The sequence below is a fragment of the Bos indicus x Bos taurus genome, chromosome 25, assembly GCF_003369695.1.
Source record: "Bos indicus x Bos taurus breed Angus x Brahman F1 hybrid chromosome 25, Bos_hybrid_MaternalHap_v2.0, whole genome shotgun sequence".
In the NCBI taxonomy this organism is placed as follows: domain Eukaryota; kingdom Metazoa; phylum Chordata; class Mammalia; order Artiodactyla; family Bovidae; genus Bos; species Bos indicus x Bos taurus.
The window spans coordinates 27,981,870-28,006,356 of record NC_040100.1 but is presented as its reverse complement, the minus strand read 5'-3'; the positions used below and the strand labels follow the sequence as shown (position 1 = coordinate 28,006,356).

Here is a 24,487-nt window from a genome sequence, read left to right as displayed (position 1 = left end):
AATATATGTCATTATACATTTGTCCAAGCCTATGGGATGTACTGTATGCAGGTCAGGAAGCAACAGTTAGAACCGGACATGGAACAACAGACTGGTTCCAAATAGGAAAAGGAGTACGTCAAGGCTGTATACTGTCACCCTGCTTATTTAACTTATATGCTGAGTATATCATGAGAAACACTGGACTGGAAGAAACACAAGCTGGAATCAAGATTGCCAGGAGAAATATCAATAACCTTAGATATGCAGATGACACCACCCTTATGGCAGAAAGTGAAGAGGAACTCAAAAGCCTCTTGATGAAAGTGAAAGTGGAGAGGGAAAAAGTTGGCTTAAAGCTCAACATTCAGAAAACGAAGATCATGGCATCCGGTCCCATCACTTCATGGGAAATAGATGGGGAAACAGTGGAAACAGTGTCAGACTTTATTTTTTTGGGCTTCAAAATCACTGCAGATGGTGATTGCAGCCATGAAATTAAAAGACGCTTACTTCTTGGAAGGAAAGTTATGACCAACCTAGACAGCATATTGAAAAGCAGAGACATTACTTTGCCAACTAAGGTCCGTCTAGTCAAGGCTATGGTTTTTCCAGTGGTCATGTATGGATGTGAGAGTTGGACTGTGAAGAAAGCTGAGCGCCGAAGAATTGATGCTTTTGAGCTGTTTTGTTGGAGAAGACTCTTGAGTCCCTTGGACTGCAAGGAGATCCAACCAGTCCATTCTGAAGGAGATCAGCCCTGGGATTTCTTTGGAAGGAATGATGCTAAAGCTGAAACTCTAGTACTTTGGCCACCTCATGTGAAGAGTTGACTCATTGGAAAAGACTCTGATGCTGGGAGGGATTGGGGGCAGGAGGAGAAGGGGACGACAGAGGATGAGATGGCTGGATGGCATCACCGACTCGAATGACGTGAGTCTGAGTGAACTCCGGGAGTTGGTGATGGACAGGGAGGCCTGGCGTGCTGCGATTCATGGGGTCGCAAAGAGTTGGACACGACTGAGTGACTGAACTAATGAACTAATGGGATGTACAACTCTCAGAGTGAACCCTGATGAAAACTGGGGACTCCAGGGGACTTCGCTCCTGGTCCAACGGCTAAGACTCCGCACTCCCAATGCAGGTGGCCCAGGGTGGATCCCTGGTCTGGGAACTAGATCCCACATGCCGCAACTAAAGATCCTGCATACTGAAACAAAGATCAAAGATCCCATGTGCCTCAACTGAAGCAAAGCACAGCCTCCCCCTGCCCACCAAAAAAAAGAAGAAGAAGACTGTTTAAAAAAAACTGTGGACTTCAGGTAGCTAGGATATAGGTTCATTATTTGTGACAAACGCACCACTGGGGGATGTTGATAATGACCTAGGCTATATACATGTGGAAGTGGGGGGTATATTTCTATACCTTCTGCTCAATTTTGCTGTGAACCCAAAACATAAAGCTATTTTAAAAAAGAGAGAGAGAGAGAAGTTAGGGGGCATTGATGGTGGGGAAATGGTCCAGGACCCACCTCCTCTGGGGGTTGGGAGGGGGCAGCGGCAGCCATGTGGGAGTGCTGGAAGCCAACAGCAGCCAGACTTTGGAGCGGTTCTCTGCTTGGGGGAGGGAAAGAGTCCAGCTGACCTGCTGCCCCACCTAAGTGCTCAGGTGCCCCCAAACCTGGGAGCCAACATTCTGCCTTTGCCAATGAGGCTGGGAGAAACTCTAAGGGGTCTGTAAAAGTAGGGACTTCCCCAGCCCCAGCTTAAGGATGCAGGTCTGTGTTTGCAGCCAGGACCGTTGCACAGATGTTCAGGAAAGAGAGGATGAGCCTAGGTGTGTAGGTGAGGCAGCCCCGAGGCACTCTTGGGTGCAGCTGGAGGATGGAGGGGGGTACCTTGGAGACAGCCCAGGAGCCCGAAGACCCAGCCCCGCAGGGCCGCGTGAGTCTGCTGCCCGTCCACGATGGGGTCGTCTGCCCACAGGCTCAGCCAGTAGCCACGGCAGAAGGAGGCCACTTGCTGGCAGAGGAAGAGGAAAAGTGCATAGAGGCAGAGCGGGGTGCCCACCGCTCGTAGGTAGGTCAGGTACATGGTAGCCTTCACCTGTAGCACACATAGGAGAGATGGGGGCAGAGCGAGGCCCCAGGGGGAGACAGGAAGGGTCAGGTGGGGCTCCCAAAGCACGCCAGCAGGCAGACGGAGCCACCATGCAGTACCTCCCGCCTGGAGCACCACCTCCCCCCAGGCCCGCCCAGTCTCAGGACCCCCTTCCTCTATGGCTCCCAGGTGGCCAGTGGGAGCCTTAACGGGGACAGGTGGTGGTACTTCCTGGGTTGGGAGTGGTTATTTGAACACCTACTATGGACAGGCACGTGTCTCTATCCTCATACTTCCCACTTGAGAGATGGGGAACTGAGACGCAGAGTGGGTCATTTATTTAAGGTCTAGTTCCTACAAATATGAAATTCTGCATGCAGCTGCACCCAGAATGAACTTGTTCAAACATCCACCTGACCCCGCATTGCTGTTGCTGACCTGCCCTTGACTTTCTCTTGCTCTCAGAAGACATTCCGAACCTCAGTACACCCTCTGACCTCACCCGCCCGCTATGCACTATCTGGCGGTCTCATGGGATCCTTCTCTCTGGCTTCTTCTCACTTCAAGGCCTTGACCCTTGCTGTTCCCCCTGCCTGCAACGCTCTTCGCTGCTCTTTCCACGGCTGATTCCTTCAGGGATGTCAAATGTCACTGCTCAGAGCATCCTATCCAAGCAGGCCCCCGACTCTTGGTCCCTATCTCATCACTTGTCTTTATTTTATTTACAGCATCTATCATTACCTGATATCACCTTTCTTATTAGCCTAATTGTTTCCTAACCCCACCACCACTGGCCTGCAATCTCCACCAAGGCAGAAACATCGTCTGGCACGCAGTGGGAGTTCTGAAAATGTTTGCTGGGTGGATGAGTAGGTGGATGGTTGAGTGGACGAATGGGTGAGTGAACAGGTAGATGGGTGGGTGGAAGAGTAAAAAAGTGGGTCTGTAAGAGGCTGGGGGGATAGACGGATGGCAGGATGGGTGGATGACTGGGTGAGTGAAGAGTTAGATGACTGGGTGAGATGGATAGAAGCCTGAGTAGATGGGTGGGTGAGTGGGTGGAAAGGAAAATGGATAAATGAATGAATGAACAGGTAGGAGTGGGTGGGTGGACAAAGCAGCATAGGAAAGAAGAAATACTGTAAACTTCAGATTCAGACTGTCCTGAGTTTGAGTCCCAGGTGGTCACTTGCTAGCTGTGAGAACACAGACAAATCTCTAAACTCCTTAAGGACTCAGTTTCTTCCTCCCTAAAATGGAGCCATCATCATCTGAGTTTATGGTGGCTGTGAACATTAAGGAGTATGAAGTGTCTGGAATCTTACTTGGCACATAGTAGGCGTTCAATAAAGGTGAGTCGTGCCCCCCAGCCTCTTCCCACACCCAGTGCTGTGTATGCTGGGAGGTCCCGAGCCCTGGGCGGCAGCAGCAGCCGTGGGTGTGGGGTGAGGGGAGCAGCAGATGGTTACCCTGCCATATTGAGTGCCGTCTTTTCCTTTCGGCTGTCCTGGCCCCTCAGGATCATCCAGGGGAAGCCCTGTCTGGGCCTCTGAGGCAGCGCTGTCCTTCTCAGGCACTAACTTCATGAACCTGTCATTTAGAGCAAATAAAGACAAATCAGTGTCTCTCCTCATGCCGTGTATGGTAGCCACTGAGCCACTCACTCACTCATTCATTCATTCAACTAACACTGTGAGCACCAATTAGGTGCCAAGCTCCCATTCTTCATCTGCAGTGCCAGCTAGATGCCACCTATTACCCCAGAGTTGGCCAAGCCTGTTCTTCCAATGCCATCTCACTGAAGGAGCTTCTCGGCTTTCATTTTGGCCTGAGCATTGCTGCAATCATTTTGCACCTGCTGTTTACTCTCAGATTTGTCAGTCCAGGTTTTCAGGAAGTCTGCTGAACGCTTTCGGATTGTTCCTATTAACTGTGGCTGAGTAGGCAGATGACCTTAAGTATGAATTGCCATTTACTGTGAAACCATGGGGCAGTTGACTAATCTCTCCATGCCTCAGTTTCCTCAGATGTAAAATGGGGATACTCTATGTCTGTCTGACTATCTATCAATCATCTATCAACCAATCATCTACCCATCAATCTATTTATTCATCTATCAATTTATCTTTGTGATATTGTGATTTATGTTAAGAAATATATATTTGGTCTTTGACCCCATCCCTGGCACAGAGCTCCTAAAACCCTTGTAAATTCCTAAGTGAGAAGAGCCTTGAGAGCATCTCTGTTCTACTGAGATGACTCTGGCTGGGTTTCTGGATGGGGGCTGGTAACCAGAAAAACTAAGCCATGATTACAAGCTTGGGATTTTCAGCCCCACCCCAATTCTCCAGCGAGGGAAGAGGGGCGGGAAATGGAGTTAATGATGAATCATGCCCACATGGGGAAGGCTTCACAAAGCCCCAATAATATGGGATTTGGGGTGCTTCCAGGTTTGCGCACACACCCAGAGGTTGACACACGGGGCTCCATGCAGACAGAAGCTCCTGTGTGCGGGACCCTCCCAGACCTCGCCCTGCGTGTCTCTTTATCTGGCTGTCCACTTGACCGCACCCTTCAATACACTGAGTGCTGTGGGCTATTCAGGCAAATTAATCAAACTCAAGGAGGGTGTGACGCAAGCCCCCGATTCGTCCCCAAGTAGGACAGAAGTTGTGTGAACCCTGGGGACCTACTACTTGTGACTGGCATCTGAAGTGGGGGGAGCAGGTTTGAGGGATTGAGCCCTTCACTTGTGGGAGCTGACATTCTTTCCAGGTGGTCAGCGTCAGAACTGAGTTCAATTGTAGGACATCCTGTTGGTGTTGGAGAATCGCTTGCTGTGAAGGTTTGTGGGGAGTAGGGGAGCACCTATCTGGTGTCAGAAGTGAATGATGTAGTTGTGTGAGAGCTTCCCTGGTGGCACAGTGGTAAAGAACCTGCCTACCAATGCAGGAGACACAGGTTTGAACCCCAGGTTGGGAAGATCTCCTGGAGAAGGAAATAGCAACCCACTTCAGTATTCTTGCCTGGATAATCCCATGGATAGAGGAGCCTGGCGGGCTATAGTCCATGGGGTCACAAAAGAGTCGGGCACAACTTAGCAACGAAAAGACAATGATGGAGAGAAAGGGGGTTGATGATTAGCAAGTTTTTCCAATACAATATTCATCTACCTGCATCTATGTATCTGTTTTTCTCTGTCTTGCTATTTGTCTACCTACCTACCTACTTACCTCTCTATCTATTATCTATCTACCCATCATCTATCTACACGTCTATCTATCTGCTCTTACTTAGGATACTATACACCGTGGGCCTGCCCAGCGAATGGCCCAGGAGTGTGCTGGGTGACTGGCTGTGATGGGAGGAACTGGGCCCAGCCTCAGGGACTGAGGCCCCTCCACTGCCCCTTGTAGTCCCCCAACAATTGGCACTTAAATTCTCACTCTCCGGTGCCCAGTGGTCTTATTGTTCTGTTTTACAAGGTCACTTTCCATAAAAATGGAACGCACAGGTGGCCCATTCCCCTGCTGCAGATGGCACCTCAGTGAGTCCATCAGTGAGCGGCTAGAGGGAGCTGGAGAAAGGGGGACACCAGGCCTCCCCCTGGTGACCCCGCCAGCACCAATTTACGCCAATGCCCCTCAAAGCATGAGCCATAGGGCCTGGCACGGACAATAACAAGCATGGCCTGACTCCTTCTTTGCATCGGCCCTGCCCCGCTGCAGCCACAAGACAACTTTGACAAACTCCACGACCTTCATCACACCTGAGGGCAGATTGGTCATTCTGTGAAAGGCACACGTGGGGACTCAGTTATTTTGGCTAACTGACCAGCCAGCGGTCTCTGGTGAGTCGTCCTGCACTGGGCCCCGTGGTGGGTCTTCAGCAGGTGTTCAACCCAGAATGGTTGGGGCCGCCCCACCCTCCTGAAATGCAGGCGGTATAACACAGTGCCTCTGCTTCGGCCTCGGCTTTCGGGCCCTCCCTGTGCTCAGCACCACAGCGAACTCACCTCTCTGATCTGCCCTCAGGCCTCCCACCTGCAGCAGAGCCTCTGGGGTCCTTGGCACCGGCCGGGGGTTCTGTGTCTGCAAGATCAAGAGAGCCGCGTCACTCAGTGGGGTCCTGATGCTGGCTCTGACACCCACTGGCTCTGCTGCCTCCACTCACTGAGCATGCGCGTGCTCTCACCTGGCTCCTTCTCTCTCACCCTGTCCTCCCTGGGTTCTTCCCAGAACCTCATTCATTCACTCACTTATTCACTTGGCAAAAATAACCAAGCATCTGCTATGAACTTGGGGCTGGGAAACAGTAATAATCACTGCACCAAGTCCAACCGCTTGAGTCCCCCTAGTGCCCTTGCAAGCAGTCCACTGTTTCTGGAATGTTCTTTTCCATGTAGCTCTCACCCAATCTCAGATGTCCTCTCCCCAAGGAAAGACCCTCCTGCTCACCATCCCCCAGGCTGGGAGGGTCCTATCTTCAAGCCTCAGGTGGGTGACACAGTGAATCAATGTTTAGGGACTTAACCAGAGTGAGCTACTGCTTAGCAGAGGAGGCGGAGCCTGGGATGGGGGAAAACTGGCTGTGAGCCCCAGCTCTGTCTTGCAGGGGCAGCAAACAGCATACAGATGGAGGTTCAAAGCCTGACACTGCCACTTACGAATCAGGTCAATTTGGACCAGTTCTTGAACTTCCGGGCTTCAGTTCTCATCTAAAAATTGGAGGTTCCCCGTGTCATACATCAAACTCCCACGGGCTATCTATTTTACATATAGTAATTAATGTATGTGTTTCAGGCTGATGCTCTGTGACAACCTGGAGGGTTGGAGTGGGGAGGGAGGTGGGAGGGGGGTTCAGGAGGGAGGGAGGGGACACAAGTATGCCCGTGGCTGATTCATGTGGCTGTATGGCCAAGGCCATCACAATACTGTAATTATGCTCTGGTTAAAATAAATAAATGTTTTTAATGAAGGTAAATACAGTACTGAGCTCACAGGTGCTAAGTGGTGATTAAATGAGTTAATGGAGGTGATCTTGGCAGTTCTTTATCATCACTGTGGCTGAACGTGGATCGCTGACTTTCCTACCAGAACACTGTCAATTTTTCCAGTAAGGACTGTGTTCTCTGGGTAGCTAGAACCCCTAGCTGGCCCACCCGGGGCCTCTGGCCTCAAGACACCAAGTGACCTCCTTGCTCGGCCCCTGTAGCAGTTACAAGCACAGACTCGAGAGCCAAACATGCCCAAGTTCTAATCTTGAGACCTTGGGCAAATTATTTAACTCTCTTCTGGCTGAGTTGCTCCTCTGAAAAGTGGCTGCGATAATTGCACAACGGGGTGGACTCACAGAGCACCCTCGTGAGCACGTTGTGGGCCCCTTCCTGCTCCGACCTGGACCCTGCTGCCGAGCCCCCGCGGCCCCGTCCCCTTCCTCCTTGGCCACCATGAGGCCTTGGGGGTGCTGAATGCGCTTGGGGTCTGGGGTGGTGGGTCCTGTCTGAGGGCTGGCGGCAGTGGGCGCCTAGAGTCCACAGTTGTGCCGTGAATCTGCTGCCCTGGCACCTGGTCCTGAGGAAGCTCTCGGCCAGGACATACCATGCAGTGTGGGGGGCTGAATGCATGGCCCCAGCACCAGGAACCCAGAGTCTTAACCACTGGACAGCCAGGGAAGTCCCATCCAACAATGCTTCTGATAACGCTACATAACTCAGTAGGATTAATCATGGCATAAATAATAAACTCAGGATGAATCTCCTGCCCCAACACAAACATCAAACTTTCAAACTGCTGGCAATTCATTGAGCAAGCGCATACCCCCCATCTAATAACAAAATCAAATGATACCTCTGTGGTACATAGCACCCACAAAAAACACAAAACTTTCTTGCATGGCTGTCTTGAAGATTTGTATGAATACCTACTTATCTATACCTACTTGTTTCGATATAAAATGCTATAATTTACTTACCACTAAGTTACATTTGCCAATCAAGAGCTACATTCTTATTGCCTTACTTGGTATATCAAAGTACATCTAGGTATTCTAGTCTGTTTTCAGTCACTAGGTCATGTCCAACTCTTTGCGATCCCGTGGACTACAGCCCACCAGGCTCTTCTGTCCATGGAATTTTCCAGGCAAGACAACTGGAGTGGGTTGCCATTTCCTACTCTAGGGGATCTTCCTGATTCAGGGACCCAATCTGCATCTCCTCTGTCGGTAAGCAGATTCTTCACCACTGAGTCACCAGGGAAGCCCTCGTACTAAAGCTGACCTTCCCTGAGAACTCAGCAGGTAAAGGATCTGCCTTCAATGCCAGAGACACAGAGGACGTGGGTTGGATCCCTGGGTCAGGAAGATCTCCTGGAGAAGGAAATGGCAACCCACTCCAGTCGTCTTGCCTGGAAAATCCCATGGACTGAGGAGCCTGGTGGGCTCAAGTCCAAAGGGTCACAAAGAGTCGGACACGACTGAACAACTATGCACGCATGCACTTGACCCTGGCCAAAAGGCTGAGAAGCCAGTCTAGGGATATCATATTTGGGTCTTCTTACTCAAAATGTGGTATGTTGACCACAACCATCAAAAGCCTTTGAATCCCAGAATCTTCATGGGGAGAGCTTGGAATGGCATTTTAAATGAGTGTTTCAAGTAAATTTTTGCATCCAAAAGTCTGTGAACCACCACCGTGATGAACAGATGTGAGCCTGGCTCATGTAAAGACACAGACACATGAAAGCTGGACTCGTAAGCTGCATTTGCATAAAAAAATGAAAAATAAGGAGAAAAAAATAACTGCACAGTGCCTCATAGAGGGGTTGTGAAGACCAAATAAGACAATGCATGTTTATAGAAGCACTTAGCACAGTCCCTGGCTCATAGAAAGTTCCACTGGCACCAACTGGGGGACGGGTGGCCTCATGGAAGAGCTGTCTGCCTCTGGCCTGGGCCTCTAGGGAGGGTGTGGTCTGAAGGCTCCACTCTGGCCAGTGGGAGCTGTGTAGCCTCCTCTCTGAGGGTGGCAGAAGCCAGGCACAGAGAACCAGCAAAGCCCAGCCTGTACCTCCTTCTCCTCCATCTCCTGGCTGGCTGGCTCCATCCAGAAGGCCCACCAGGGCCCCTTTCCTGTGCAGCAGCTCCTGGAAGGAACCCATCTCTGCAATGGCCCCATCTTCTAGCACCACGATCCAATCAGCCTGGGGCAGGATGTGGAGTGCATGGGTGACGAGAATCCGAGTCTGGCAGGAAGGGATGGAAGTTACACTCACGCACTTGACCACTGTTCCAGAGCTGGGGGAGGGGGCTGGCTGGGGGAATGTCCTGGGGCTCAGAGTGGGAAGACTTCCCCTTCTTGTGCTACTGCCCTGTTTCTTGAAAATGGCATGTCCCAACAGAGAAGTAAAGGAGCTCCTTCAACCTGTCATGAAACCAGAAGACACAGTTCACCTGAACCTGGCCAGTGACCTGACGCAGAGCTGTGGTAGTTTAACCACAGGCCCGTAGGCAAGAATTGACTGAAGATGTAAGCCACTGAGATTTGGGGACTGTTTGTTACGCAGCGTGGTCACAGCAAAGGCTGACCATTACAAAGAGGAAAACTGAATTCCAGGAGGGTGGTGGTGAGCAGATGTAGGATAGAACTTTCTCTACCTTTGCACTATGGCCTCTGAGACATTTTTCCAAACTTACCGTCCCCTGGAGCAGCCCATCAGGCCCAATGACCCGGTTGAAAACATGCTGGCCAACTTGGGCATCCAGAGCTGCCAAGGGGTCATCCAGCAGGTACACAGCAGCCTTCCTGTAGACGGCCCTGGCCAGGCTCAGCCGCTGCTTCTGGCCCCCAGAGAGATTCATGCCCTGTGGTGACAAGGGACGGACAGGAACCTGGGTCTACATCTACAATGCCAGTGTGATGGGGGACACGCCTGCTCACCAGAGCGAGCTATGGCTCACAGTGCCTGTCCTCCATGGCCACCTCCGACCTGAAGCACTTGCTCTCAAGACAACATGCCCCCAGCCTCCACCTGCCTGGCCTCTCCCCTTTCCAGCCAAGCTTCCTGCATCTGCCTCTCCCTCCCCTTGAGTCCGGATTCTATGCCCATTTCTCCACTGATAAAGCCTTCCTCATGGACACTGGTCACTCCCCTGTTGCCTAATCCAGTGGGAACTTTTCAGTCCTTACTTTCATTCATTCATCATTCCACTCATATTTACTGCCTGGCTATTATGTGGGGAGAGGTGATGTTGGGGTGGGGCGTGGAACAGTCTGGGTCTACCTCAAAGGGGGATCCAGCAGGATTTGCTGATGGATTAGACATGGGTGTAAGAAAAAGGCAGAATCAAGGACACCAAGGTTTGGGCTCTGAGCTCTTTAAGGATGGAGCTTCTGTGACCCAGGACGGGGTGGGCTTCAGGGGAGCAGGGAATGGGAAACCATGATTGGTTTAGGGTGTGGCACAGGTGCACAGAGGTGGACGGCAGCAGGCACCCCACTCCCTCCACTTGGCTGCAGGACGCTTTGTCTTTCTCCCCAGATGTGCCTTCTAGCTGCTCTTTCTGGCTCCTCCAGACCCTTTCCTGGAAACTCTCCTCTTCCTTCCAGGAAACCTTACCCATTTACTTAACTTTATCTCCCATTTTTCCACTCTCAACCCCTTAATCCAAGGGTCAGCAAATGTGTTCTGTAAAGGGCCAGATAAGAACTACTGAAAGGTTTGCAGGGGCTTCCTTGGTGGTGCAGTGGTTAAGAAGCCATCTTGCAATGGTTTGATCCCTGGTCTGGGAAGACCCCGTTTGCTGTGGAGAAACTAAGCCCGTGTCCCACAACTACTGAACCCACATGCTGCAGCTACTAAAGCCCTGTGGACCACAGAGTTCATGCTCTGCAACAAAGAGAAACCACTGCAGTGAGAAGCCTGTGCACTGACACTAGAGCAGGCCCCACTCTCCGCAACTAGAGAAAGCCCACATGCAGCATCGCAGATCCAGTGCAGCCAAAAATAAATAAATAAAGCTTTGCTGCCCCACCCCCACCCTAGTCTCTGTCACAGCTGCTCATCTCTGCCCTGATCGTGCAAGTGCAGCCACGGACCACAGGTAAATGAATGTGTGTGGCTGGGTTCCAATAAAACTTTATTTACAAACCCAGCTGGTGGGCTGGATTTGACCTGTGGGTCATAGTTTGTCAATCCCAGCCCAACCTGTAGCTCTGGATGCACACATCCTGTTTATTAAACATCTCAGCCCAGATCTTTTGGTGAGGTCCTGAGAGAGGAAGCAATCTGACCATTGTCACGCAGAGAGGCAGGGCAGGAGCCTGGGTCACCTCATTCCCAGCTCTCCAGAGAGCCCCCACCCCCCACCCCACCAACCCCTGCCATGTCTCCTGGCCTCTCTTCAGTCTCCGTTTTCAACCATTCTCATTAAAGACTATTTATTGAGCACTTGCTATGTTCCTGGCCCTGAGCTGGGCCCCTTTCCTCCCCTACTTCCTTGCCCACTCTGTCTCCCCTGTATCCTTCCCTCACAGGTCAGGGCAACCAATGGCCCCCAGCCACCGTGCCTCCCTGGCCCATGAAGGCCCCCCAGGACCCTCACCTGCTCCCCGGTTCGGGTGTGGACCCCTGCAGGGAAGCCATCCACATCTGGCCACAGGGCACAGGCCTCCAGGACCGTCTCCAGCCACGGTGCATCCAGCTCCTGCCCGAAGCACACGTTGTCCACCACAGACATGTTCTGGACCCAGGCCTCCTGGGGCACATAAGCCACCGGACCCTAAAAGACAAACAGGCTGATGGGGACGGGGTTGGGAGCAGTTTTGGAGGAGCGGTGGGAGCCAGGTTCTTGGCAGTGGTGAAAGGCAGAGAGGAGCTTAGCTGTGAGACGGTGAACCGGGAGGAGCAGAGGCGGGGGACAGTCCAGTGAACGGCAGGGGCCCGGCCTCACCTTGATGCTCACGGACCCCTCCACCTTGGACAGCTCCCCGAGGAGGGCAGACAGCAGGGAGGACTTTCCTGCCCCCACGGGACCGACAACAGCGAGCAGGCAGCCCTGGGGCACCGTGAGGTTGATCCTGGCAACACAGAAGGGGCGATGTGTCCCTGATTAGGACTCAGCCTGAGTCTGGGCAGAGTTGGTGAACACCAGACAACTGGCCTCGGCTCCTGGTAACTCATCCAGGATGGGGGGCCACTAAGAGGATGTCTGGGGCCCCCTTCCTCTCCCAACCCCTGTATGGCTATGCGAGCTGCCATCCTGCATGCGACTGTACACGTGCCCACACATGCATGCACATGTGTACACAGATGCACACACACACGGGTCTGTGCACACTCACTATACCACACTCGCATGCACATGTGTACACAAATGCACACATGCACACACACAGGTCTGTTCACATGCCCTGTACCACATCCACATGCACATGTGTACACACATGGGTCTGGGCACACTACACCACACACACGTGCACACATGTGCACATGGGTCTGTGCACACATATCACACATGCATGCACATGTGTACACAGATGCACACATGCACACATGGGTCTGTGCACACTCACTACACCATACCTCATGCACACCTGTACACAGATACACACATGCCAGCATACCCAAGGGCACATGTAACTGTGCCCACATGCACTATACACACAGACTGCACACAGATGCACACCCTCACACAAGTACACATACACACGCACACCACACATGTGCACAGAGACATGCACATGACATATGCACAATCTGTGCACACACAAGTGCATACACAAGTGCTCTCGCACACACACCTGTGTGCATACACAGATGTACACCCATATGTACACATGTACTCACACACAGAGTGTACTGGTTGGGAGGATCTAACTAGCATCCCCTGTTGCCCAGGTCACAGCCACAGGCTCCTCATTGCTCTCCCTACTGAAGCCCTTGCCCCCCACCCTGTCCATGCCCTTCAGTCCATCCCCCACACACAGGCCCGAGGGACCTGTTCAAACCCAACTCCCCAGTGGCAGCCCCAGCAGTTCCCGCTTCACTTGGGGTGAAAGGTGAGGTTCTGACAATCCTGAAGGACGCCCAGCATACCATCACGGCAGCCATGCTGATGTCCTGTTTCTCACACACACCTGGGCGATCGTGCCCCACAAGTGTCAAGTGGCAAAGTCTAGAGATTCTTTCAGTTGTCACACCTGGTGGGGCTGCTCTCAATACTGGGACTTCTGCTAATCCTGCGACAGGGCACAGGACAGCCCCCACCATACAGAACTCTCAGCCCCAAATGTCAGTGATGCAGAGGTGGAGAGTCCTGGGTCCAGGCACACACCTGCCTCAGGACTTTGGCACTTGCTCTTCCCACTGCCTAGAAAGCTCCTCTCCCAAACACATGCAAGGCTCATTCCTTCCCGTTATCTGACCTCTGTTTAAATGCCAGGCCTTCCCTCACTGCACATACCCCTCCCTTGACATCACTCTGCCCCCTCACCCTGATTTCTCATTTGTGTCCGCTGCCCCACCCCCACCCCACCCCACCCTCTGCCATCAGAATGTCGGCCCCAAGAGCACAGGGCCCTTGTCTGTTTTCTTCACTCTGTTCCCAGTTCCTAGAACGGGGCCTGGCACATAGCAAGTGCTCAATAAACACTATGAAATGAGTGGATGACATGTAACACAGATACAGTCCAGGGTGTTTCCTCTCCCTTCACAGGGAGCTTTGCTATTGGCTGGGGTTTTCTGCCACAGAGACCCAGCCAAAGAACTGGGGGCTGGAGGTGACAATGGCCAGTTTGACATAGCAGGGACAGAAGTCGCCAGGGCTTACCGGACCCTGGGGCTCCTCTTGGCCAGGCCTCCATCAACATCAACATGACCAGCCTGGGGACCAGAGGGGCGTCTCCTCCCTGATAGGCAAGGCTCAGAAACCCTGTTCCCCGTCCGTCTGTGGGAACTCTTGCTTTCCCGTCTGCCTCCCCCACCTCGCCAACATCCAAGGGAAGGCTGTTCCGGGGGCAACCAGCTGTACCTGCGCAGGCAGGGAGCACTTTCCTGGGACCAGGTGAAGGTGCCTTCCTGTATGCTGATGCAGTCCTCCCCAGCAGCTACAAGGCATACAGGCCAGTTACACAAGATGCTCCCGGCTTGCCCCTCCTCCAGGACACCCACGGGCCGCAGGAAATCTCCCCCACTAAACAAACTGTTCCTCCACGCACGGGCTTGTGTGACCCTGAAGTGGTCACATTCTCTCCCTGTCGGATGGTTACATAACTCAGTGGTTGGCAAACCACAGCCTAGGGGCCAGACCCTGTCTGCTGCCTATTTTCATAAAGTTTTATTGGAACACAGCCACGCCCATTCATTTATGTATTCCTGGGGTTGCTTTCACACTAGAAAGGCAGAGGTGAGCAGTTATGACAGAGAAAAAAGGACTTGGAAAGCTTAAAACAAGTACAACTGGGTCCTTCACAGAAAAGGTTAGAGGGCAGCTGATACAATTTATCACCTGATCCAGGACCCTGGAGATGGAGTGTTATTAATTTCACTGGGACCACTGATGTAACCAGGAACATATAGTCTCCCCATGTCTCTGGGTCTCAGATATTTTATCCATGTAATAAGTGAGGCACCAGATTAGTGGTTTCAGACCCTGAATACACATTTAGAATCACCTGGAAAGATTTTTTTTGAAAAACACAAAGCTCTCCATGGTTCAGCTCAAACCAATAAAGGAGACTCTGCTTGAGGGTGAGGCCTGAGAACCCTACATTTAATAAGCAGTCAACACCCACTGAACTGGATGGTCTCTAGGGGAGGGTTTCAGACTGCAGGATGCCCAGTTATATCTGAAATTCAGATAAACCATGAGCACTTTTTCAGGATAATTTTGCCCACACGTTACATGGGAGATACTTATGCTAAAAAAAATCCGAATTTCTTAATATGTGAAATTCAGATTTAACTGGGAGTCCTGTGTTTTCCTTTGTTGAGTTTGACTACCCTGCTCTGGGGGCTTGTCCTTTCTTAAGTCTGGGGTGTGGGGGTACGTCTTCATTTCCATCTGCAAAGGGGGTGGGTCATGGGAGCACCTACCCCGTGGTGCCGTGGTGAGGTTCAAGGGGGTCATCACTAAGTAAAGCATTTCCAAAGTGCTGGCTCATGGTAAATGCTTGGTCACTGCCAGCTGTTGGTGTTTGTGTTAATCTCACTCTCAGGGTGTGTGAGAGTGCAAGGACTGGGGTGGGGGCAGGGGGGTGTGGTGAGGCTCCGGTCATAGGCAGGTGATCAAGTATGTCAGAATCATGACTTAAATAACACTCAGGGGTTTCTGGCCCATGGGGCCTCCTGCCGGGATTCAGGCATGACATCTTGGACCCCAGGCTAGTTATTGGGCATCTCCCGAGAGTCGGGGGCCTGCTCTCTCTTGATGGCCCTCAGGACGGTCCTCAGGACAGTGGAGGTGGGTTGCCACAGTGGGGAGCAGAGGCCAGGAGTGGGGCTGTTACTGCCTGGGCCACACAGCAGCAAGGCAATCCTGGGATTCCAAGCCAGCATCCACCTCCAAACACCCAAATCACATCAATTCGGCTAAATGTGGCTGTGCCCAGCTGAAAACGTGCCAGAACCGTGAGGAGCCTCAGAAACACCAATCTGGGGTTATTTAGAGCTCTCTTTGCTGACGTAAGTTTTATTGGATTATTGGATTTTTACCAATAATAATTCTAATAATAACTAAAATGCATTGGATGCTGACTTGCTGCAGGGCCCTGCTCTAACTGCGAGGCTTCAGAGGACCCATTCAACCCTCACAACAATCCTGTGCAGAGGTGCTGTGATGATCACCATGTCCATTTTGCAGATGGGAACACTGAGGCTCGGGCAGATTAATAACTGGTCAAGGTCACCCATCCTGGGGTCTGTGCTGGAGCCAGAATTTGGATTCGGATGATTTCTAGGTAGGCAGCTTGAAGCTTGCTTAGTCACAAGGGGAGGATTCATACACAGTGCCTGTTCCAAGTAACACCACCTACAGCATGGTCTGCACATGCAGTCCCATCGCTGGCAGCCCCCAGCTGGGGTCCTGGCATTCCACCAGTGGGAAGGCGGGCCCTGCTGGTTCTCTTGTCTCTCCCACCCCCTCCTGCTGAACTCAGCTCTCACCGCATCTGGAGGGACTCGAGTCCACAGCCCCAGGGTCAGTTTCTTCCAGGGAGAGGAAGGCAGCTAGGCGGTCAAAGGACACCCGGGCCTGGAGAAACCAAAGCCTTAGGGTCAGCTGTACAGTAAGGGCCACAAACGAACTCAGACTTCGGGTGTCGGGTGCCTCAGGATACTGGGAAAGCTTCCTGCCTACCAAGCCCTACACATTTACAAGGCACCAGCACAAAGCTTTCCAGGTCACGGATGATGAAGCGCATGAGGTTGGAGCAATGCTGGTGGTGAGCTCCCAGCTCCTTGCTTCCATTCTGCAGACCGGACCAGGGAGGAGGACGGTGGCTTTTTTGATTGCCTAACATCAGGAACAATTACAAACTCTGTCCATCTGGGGGTGTCTCCACTCCCAGCCCCAAGCCTGTCTTCCGGGATGAAAGAACAAACAGGAATGTCTCAGCTGGAGCAGTTTTCTCATTTTCATCACGTGCAAGGAGGCACAGTGTGAGTAGAGACAGTAAAAGAAGAGAAATGAAATGAAATCCATTTGTATTAATGTAAAAAAGGGACCAGAATGGATCCTCACAGATGGGTTTGCTAGAAAGGTGATGCTGCCTATTTTGAGGATGCTTGCTGGCTTCTTCCCACTGTTCCCTGTGAACGGCCATCTCTTTCCCAGTTTTGTTTCCTTGCTCCAGCCTAGCCTGCAAGGTTCCTCCCGGACAGCCTCCCCTCCCCGCGGCCTCACCTGGACGATGGAGTGGATGGAGAAGGGCAGGAAAGCCTGGGCCTTGTTGAGGATGTTGAGAACCGTGAGGGTCACGAAGGCTTTCTCGGCGTCCATGGCGTTCTCCTCGGCCACCAGAGTATGCACAGCAAAGACAACCAGGGCCACCTGGGTGAGACACGGGTGGCGACAATGAGCTGCTAAATGTGGCCAGGGAAGGCAGGCTGGCTGCGGGTCTCCAGGGGCCAAATGGCCACACCTGCCATGTTGCAATGGCTTCTCTTCCACCTAGATCGTCCCCCAAATTCTGCTATTGATGGAGGGAGTTGTGTGTATGTGGCCCCCACTCTTAGTATCAGAAACTCTTAGTTCCAGGTATTGGATGATGAGGCATTTTTCCATCTTGTTGGCATTTTCGTGGTTCTAGACAACAATGGGATTTATGACTCTAGACTCTGGGAAGATGACTCAAGTTGAAGGTATCAGCCACCATGGAGTACTCTGGGTCCTGGTGGCACTTGTGGTTCTAAATGTCACTGGGTGGGGGGTTCATTTCCAGGGGTTGGTGGTGTTATGTTTCCGGGTGTTACTGATACGATGGTCATGCTAGGTGATGGTCAGTCTGTGACAGTCACTCGGTGTGATGGTGACCCCATGAGCCTATATGGGGAGCCCTCATCCTGCACCCCCAGCATTCCCCCCCACCGAGTCCTTGCTCTGCAGGGGGACCAGAGTGACATCACCAGAAACGTGGACACTTGGAAGGACACCAGAGACACGGAGAAGAGGAGGCTGGAGGTCTTCAAGGCGCCCAGCTCCTGGGCCCGGATGTGCAGGACTCTGTCCAGAAAGGCTCCCTCCCAGCCATGGTACTTGACCGTCCGCACGTTCCTGAGGATGCAGCTGGTGAGCCGCGCCCGACAGTCCTTCTGCCTCATTTGCTCTTGCTGGGACCAGAGGGAAGAAGACAGGATAGGATAGGAAGTCTGGAATGTTCCTTCTCTGCAACCGCCACAAGCCCCCACCCCTATCCTGCACCTGCCTCCTCCCCGCTGCCCTGCACCAGCACGGGTCCTGAGACCTACAGGCTTGCCACCCCCTTCCAGCCTGGAGTGTCCCTTCTTCCAAATGCCAAACCTGATGGTGGTTCCTCTTCTTGGTGATGAAGAAATTCAGAGGGAGGAGGCTCACGAAGACAGCGATGGCGGTGAGGGCAGATGGCCCTAGAAGCTGGATAAAGAGGGGGCTGGATGTCATGAGATGCCTCCAGGAGCCCAGCTGTCAATACGGGGCTGGTTGTGGATGTGGTTGTGGATGGTTGTGATGCTCAGACTCAGGTCCTAAGGCAGTGAGGTGTCAGAGAGTCCAATGAAAGCAGCCACCAGGTCATAGAGACCGGGACTCCTGGGCTCCTTAGAAGGGAACACGCGGAAGATGGAGCCCACCTGTGTTTGGTGGGGGAGGGAAAAATGATGAACCTCACATGATGGAGGGGGGCGATCATAGTCATGACAGGACATGCATCCAGATGGGCAGGGTTGTGCCTGGCTACTATGATGAAAACAGACTCTGGATGGGGATCTGGGTTCCAATCCTGAATTTATGCCACACTTTGGTGTGGCCCTGGGCAAGTGACAGCTGGACCCATAAAGAAGGCTGAGCGCCAAAAAATTGATGCTTTTGAACTGTGGTGTTGGAAAAGACTCTTGAGAGTCCCTTGGACTGCAAGGAGATCAAACCAGTCAATCCTAAAGGAAATCAATCCTGAATATTTACTGGAAGGACTGTTGCTGAAGCTGAAGCTCCAATACTTTGGCCACCTGATGCAAAGAGTCGACTCATTAGAAAAGGCCCCGATGCTCGAAAAGATTGAAGGCAGGAGGAGAAGGGGACATAGAGAATGAGATGGTTGGATGGCATCACCAACTCGATGGACATAGTTTGAGAAAGCTTCGGGAGTTGGTGATGGACAGGGAAGCCTGGCGTGCAGCAGTCCATGGGGCCGCAGAGTCAGATAGGACTGAGCCACTGAACAGCAACACCTGGGCAAGATAGTAACCCTCCCTACGCTGCAGTTTCCTCATATTAGAGGGGAGTGGAGCTGTTTCCACCGCCTGTAGCAAGGGCTGCTGTTATACAACCATTAGCTGAATCTTCAATTCACCCCCCCGCAAGGGTCGCCACACTTAGCAAATAAATATATTTAACTGCAAGCCCAGTTAAATCTGAATTTCAGATAAACAGCAAATAAGTTTTTAGTGTAAATATATCCCATGTCATGTTTGGGATAGACTTACAATAAGAAATACTTCTGTTGATATGAAATTCACCTTTAGTTCGATGTCCTGTATTTTCTCTGGCTGCCCTGCCCCCACCAGCTTTGTGACTGGGGACAGGTCTCTTCCCTCCCTCTTTGGTTTCTCTCTCTGGAAAATGTGAAAGTGGCCAAGAGGATAAATGATTTTTATGTGGCTGAAACAGTAAAATGAAACAGCTAGCCCGTCTGTTTCATTTATGCAGCAATATCGCCACCCAGGGGTCACATGGAGAGGCTCCCAGAAGGCAAACGCCTGCCAGAGCTGGGAGAATACTCAGAGGACTGTGAACAGAAGGTTAAATAAGCTCTCTCTGGACAAAAAATGCTATAAACGCTAACCCCAATGCCCACCCCTCCCCCTTTACCAGGGTCTCCTGGTGACTTTCTGAAGTTAGGGACCGTTTGCCAAGAGGCAGACAAAAGTGATGGGTGGTGTCATCTACAGATTCACTGGGGTGGTTGGTCAGCTTGCTTCACTGCCCTGCATTTTCCCCCGTGTCCTTCCTCCCTTTCTCTCCAATAATAAGCGCTAACATCTATTTACTTGATGAGGATTCACTATGTGTGCTAAGTCCTAGACTGCAAGGCGGCAAGTCAAAAAGCATCCAGGCTCTAAGCCCTCGTGGGGAGGGTCGGGGTAGAAGCAGCAGCAGACGTGTAATAATGATAACACACAACTGGTATTCTGGAACATTCCACACTCACAGTCAATAAGCCGTTGATACACCCACCCAGGGGCCCATGAAACCCAGCATGCAGGCCAGATTCCTCCACCTGTTTATGTGCAGACCTCAAGCTGTACAAAATGATCCATAGGTTTTCCACTACCAAATGACTGATAATGAAAATCAAATGAAGATTCTACAACACATGGAAATTATGTGAAATTCAAACTTCAGTGTCCATAAGTGACTTTATTGGAACCCCACCGGGCCTGTTTGATTAGTATGGTCTGTAGCCGCTTAGAAGGGCACAGTTGAATAGTTTTAAGAGAGACCCTACTGCTCCTAGAATGTCACACCCTAAGAAAACCACAGTTTAAAAAGACACATGTACCCCCATGCTCACTGCAGCATTGTTTACAATAGCCAGAACATGGAAGCAACCTGGATATCCATTGACAGATGAATGGATAAAGAAGACGCGGAACCTGTATGCAATGGAATATTACTCAGCCATAAAAGGAACACATTTGAGTCAGTTCTGGTGAGGTGAATGAACCTAGAGCCTGTTATACAGAGTGAAGTCAAGTCAGAAAGAGAGAAAACAAATATTGCATATTCATGCACATATATGGAGTCTAGGAAAATGGTACTAAGAAATCTATCTGCTGGGAAGGAACGGGGATGCAGATGTAGAGAACAGACTTGTAGACACAGTGGGAAAGAAGATGGCACGAATTGAGAGAGTAGCGCTGACATACATACACACTGCCGCTGCTGCTGCTAAGTCGCTTCAGTCGTGTCTGACTCTGTGTGACCCCATAGACGGCAGCCCACCAGGCTCCCCGGTCCCTGGGATTCTCCAGGCAAGAACACTGGAGTGGGTCGCCATTCCCTTCTCCAATGCATGAAAGTGAAAAGTGAAAGTGAAGTCGCTCAGTCGTGTCTGACTCTTAGCGACCCCATGGACTGCAGCCTACCAGGCTCCTCCGTCCATGGGATTCTCCAGGTAAGAGCACTGGAGTGGGGTGCCAGTGCCTTCTCCGATATATACACTACCATGTGTGAAGTAGCCAGCTGGTGGGAAGCTGCTGCATAACACAGGGAGCCCAGCCTGGCACTCTGATGACCTAGAGGGGTGGGAAGGGGGGTGGGAGGGAGGCTCAAGAGGGAGGGGATATAAATATATAGACAGATAGTTATAGTCATGACTGATTTGACTTGTACAGCAGAAACCAACACAACATTGTACAGCAATTATCCTCCAAATACAAAAGTTAAAAAAAAAAAAAAATCTGACCTGGTCCTCTACAGAAAAGTTTGTGAGCCTGACACCCACACCTGGAGCAGAGCGGAAGATCTTTAAAGAGCTCCATCCCTATGTGTAATCAACAAGACAAACACTTATAGGGTACAGCTGGGTCTCGCTGTCTACGCGCTCACTGAATTCAACTCAAGGGCAGAGGCCCTTTCTTTAATTCCATATGCAGGGTATGATGTTGGAGGCAGTAGGGTCTCTCTTGGAAAAGTTACTGATTATTTTGTAGAGCTTGAGGTCCGCACATAAGCAGGTGGAGGAATCTGGCCTGCATGCCAGGTTTCATGGGCCCCTGGGTGGGTGTATTGGTGGCTAAATAGCTGTGGGTGAGTGTGTGGAATGTTCCAGAATACCAGTTATGTGTTATCATCATTATTTTACCTCTGCTGCTGCTTCCATCCCCACCCCACCCCCGTAAAAGCTTGTAGCCTGGATGCTTTCGACTTGCCACCCTGCAGTTCAGGACCCAGCACACACAGCGGGTGCTCAGCAAGTACACAGACGTTAACTATTATTATTGGAGAGAAAGGGAGGAAGGACACGGGGGAAAATGCAGGGCAGTGAAGCAGGCTGACCAACGACCCCAGTGAGTCTGCAGATGACACCACCCATCACTTTGCCTCTTGGCAGACGGTCCCTAACATCAGAAAGTCACCAGGAGACCCTGGTAAAGGGGGAAGGGTGGGCATTGGGGTTAGCAACTGTAGCATTTTTGCCAGAGAGAGTTTATATGTCATTATTACTTTGCAGATGAGGAAATTAGGCACAGAGGGGCTAGTTATGCGAAAGTTTCGCAACTAGCAAGTGATAAAAGCAGGGTATGGGCTCACTGCAAGGTCTGATTTTAATTAAAAATTTTAAAAGAAGGGAATTCCCTGGCGGTCCAGTGGCTGGGACTTCAAGCTTTCACTGCCAAGGGTGCAGGTACAAGCCCTGGTTAGGGACATACGATCTCACAAGCTGCGTGGGCAACCAAAAAAAGGTCCTACATCACAAAACAGATGTAAGGGAGTCAGAATTAAGTTCTGATTCCGCGCCCCGCCCCTGCCCCCAGTGGCTACTTTATGTGTTTTAAAAACTAAATAAATTCCTGCCCCTAAATTTTCTTTCATTTTTGTTTGTGGTAGTGCTGGTGACCCCAGCATTACTGATAACTTCAAAACGTATCCTGATGCACGCGTGCGTGCATACATGCGTGCTAAGTCACTTCAGTCGTGTCTGATTCTTTGTGACCCTATAGAATGGCAACCCACTCCAGTGTTCTTGCCTGGAGAATCCCAGGGATGGGGAAGCCTGGTGGGCTGTCGTCTATGGGGTCGCACAGAGTCGGACACGACTGAAGTGACTTAGCAGCAACAGCAGACCGTAACCCGCCAGGATCCTCTGTCCATGGGATTCTCCAGGCAAGAATACTGGAGTGGGTTGCCATTTCCTTCTTGAGGGGACTTTCCTGACACAGGGAGCAAACCCATGTTTCTTATGTCTCCGGCATTGGCAGGCAGGTTCTTTACCACTAGCACCACCTGGGAAGCCCCGATACCACACCCCCAAAGTGCCCATGTCATCACCATCATCATCATTATTTGACAGACGGGGAACCGAGGCCCAGACAGGTGAGTATCCTGCCCAGGGTAACGTGAAGGCCACCCCTGGCCTGAGACTTTGGCCATAACAGCAGCCCACAGGGTGCGGACAAAGACAGGATTAAAGGGGACAAGGAGGATGAGGGTTCTGCTCAAATCCCACTCCCTCTGCCCCAGCACACCTGCCAGAGGTAGACAAAGCACACGACGATCCAGATGAGCGGCAGCCACAGCCCGTTGAGGTAGGTGACGCTCTCGGTCAGCCGCTGCACGTCCACAGACACCAGGTTGACCACGTCCCCCACTGCACTGGACTTCCTGGAGCTGCTGGACAGAGCCAGGACCTGGGAGGGGCGGGCAGATGGAGACCTGAGTCGGAGGGAAGCGGGGGAGGCCGATGGCTTGGACTGAGCAAGAGCCCAGCCACCTGGCAGAATGGGCTCTAAGTTATGCTGCCCCTGCTGGCTGAGGCAGGTTTCTTTACCATCTGAGCCTCAGTTTACTCATCTGTAAAGTGGGCTGATAAAATCTCCTAAGCATAACTCCCAGGACCACTGTAAGAATCCAGGGAGATGACAAAAATGAAAATACCTTGATATCCCTGAAGTAGTGGAAACAATAACAATAACACAATACATCAAAACCTTGAATTTATGATGATAATGGTAGCCATCTGCCGGGCACTATGTCCTAGCTGTGCTGTTCTGTGCCCAGTTGCTCAGGCTCAGTCGTGTCTGACTCTTCTGTGACCATATGGAATGTAGCCCTATGTAGCCCTATGGAATATAGTCCACCATGCTCCTCTGTCCGTGGAATTTTTCAGACAAGGATATTCAAGTGGGTTGTCATTTCCTTCTCCAGGGGATCTTCCTAACCCATGGATTGAACTCACACCTCCTGCATTGACAGGTGGATTCTTTACCACTGAGCCACCAGGGAAGCCTGATTGCAAAAATATAGTGTTTCATCCACAGTGTTTTAAATTAAATGACACATACTGTGCCTGTTACATTCAGCTGTCTGTTGTGTCCCATCATGGAAAAAATGATGAAAATCTTCATTTATTTAGCACAGTGCCCAGGATATAGGGTTTCCCAGGTGGGGCAGGGGTAAAGAATCCACCTGCCACTGGAGGAGACCCAAGAGACGCAGGTTCAATCCCTGGGTCAGGAAGATCCCCTGGAGGAGGAAATGGCAACCTACTCCAGTATTCTTGCCTGGAGAATCCCATGGACCCAAGAACCAGGCAGGCTACAGTCCATGTGGTCACAACAGAGTTGGACATGACTTAGCAAGTAAACAACAATTTTTGTATCACTTTGGGGGAAAAAAAATCAAAGCCAACCATTCAGTAAATTAAAACATCTTGATTAAAAGAGGAAAGAAAAAGTGAAACGAGAATCAATGAGATGGATAATTATTAATCTCATTTCACAGACAAGGAAACTGAGGCACAGAGAAATTGACCAACTTGCCCAAAACCAGAAGGTTTAGATTGGAATCCAGGATAACAGAGGCTAGACAGAGTGTTAGACTGATTCCCCCCAGGCATTCAACATGCCTTGTAGATACTAACCTGGTTTTCTAACAGCCACACATTTGCCCTGATTCTGGGGTCACAGTGGACCCCTTCCAGCCTGTTGAATACTAC

General features: G+C 51.3%; 1 protein-coding gene across 5 annotated transcripts in view; it reads right to left on the bottom strand.

Moving 5' to 3' along the window:
• The window catches only part of ABCC6 (ATP binding cassette subfamily C member 6), a 66,348-nt gene that overhangs the window by 18,516 nt on the left and 23,345 nt on the right, over positions 1-24,487 (bottom strand). For all 5 annotated transcript variants that reach the window (XR_003508627.1, XR_003508626.1, XM_027527007.1 and 2 more), the window contains 13 exons: positions 23,019-23,180; positions 18,094-18,186; positions 17,700-17,903; positions 16,978-17,124; positions 16,239-16,326; positions 14,107-14,182; positions 12,028-12,154; positions 11,680-11,856; positions 9,772-9,939; positions 9,146-9,320; positions 6,095-6,170; positions 3,549-3,669; positions 1,878-2,085 (listed from right to left, as the gene is read on the bottom strand). Coding sequence is in view for 3 of the 5 variants with exons in the window: in XM_027527007.1 (XP_027382808.1) it covers positions 1,878-2,085; positions 3,549-3,669; positions 6,095-6,170; positions 9,146-9,320; positions 9,772-9,939; positions 11,680-11,856; positions 12,028-12,154; positions 14,107-14,182; positions 16,239-16,326; positions 16,978-17,124; positions 17,700-17,903; positions 18,094-18,186; positions 23,019-23,180 (1,822 nt within the window). In the remaining 2 variants the exon portion in view is untranslated. The remainder of the gene's footprint in view (positions 1-1,877; positions 2,086-3,548; positions 3,670-6,094; positions 6,171-9,145; positions 9,321-9,771; positions 9,940-11,679; positions 11,857-12,027; positions 12,155-14,106; positions 14,183-16,238; positions 16,327-16,977; positions 17,125-17,699; positions 17,904-18,093; positions 18,187-23,018; positions 23,181-24,487) is intronic.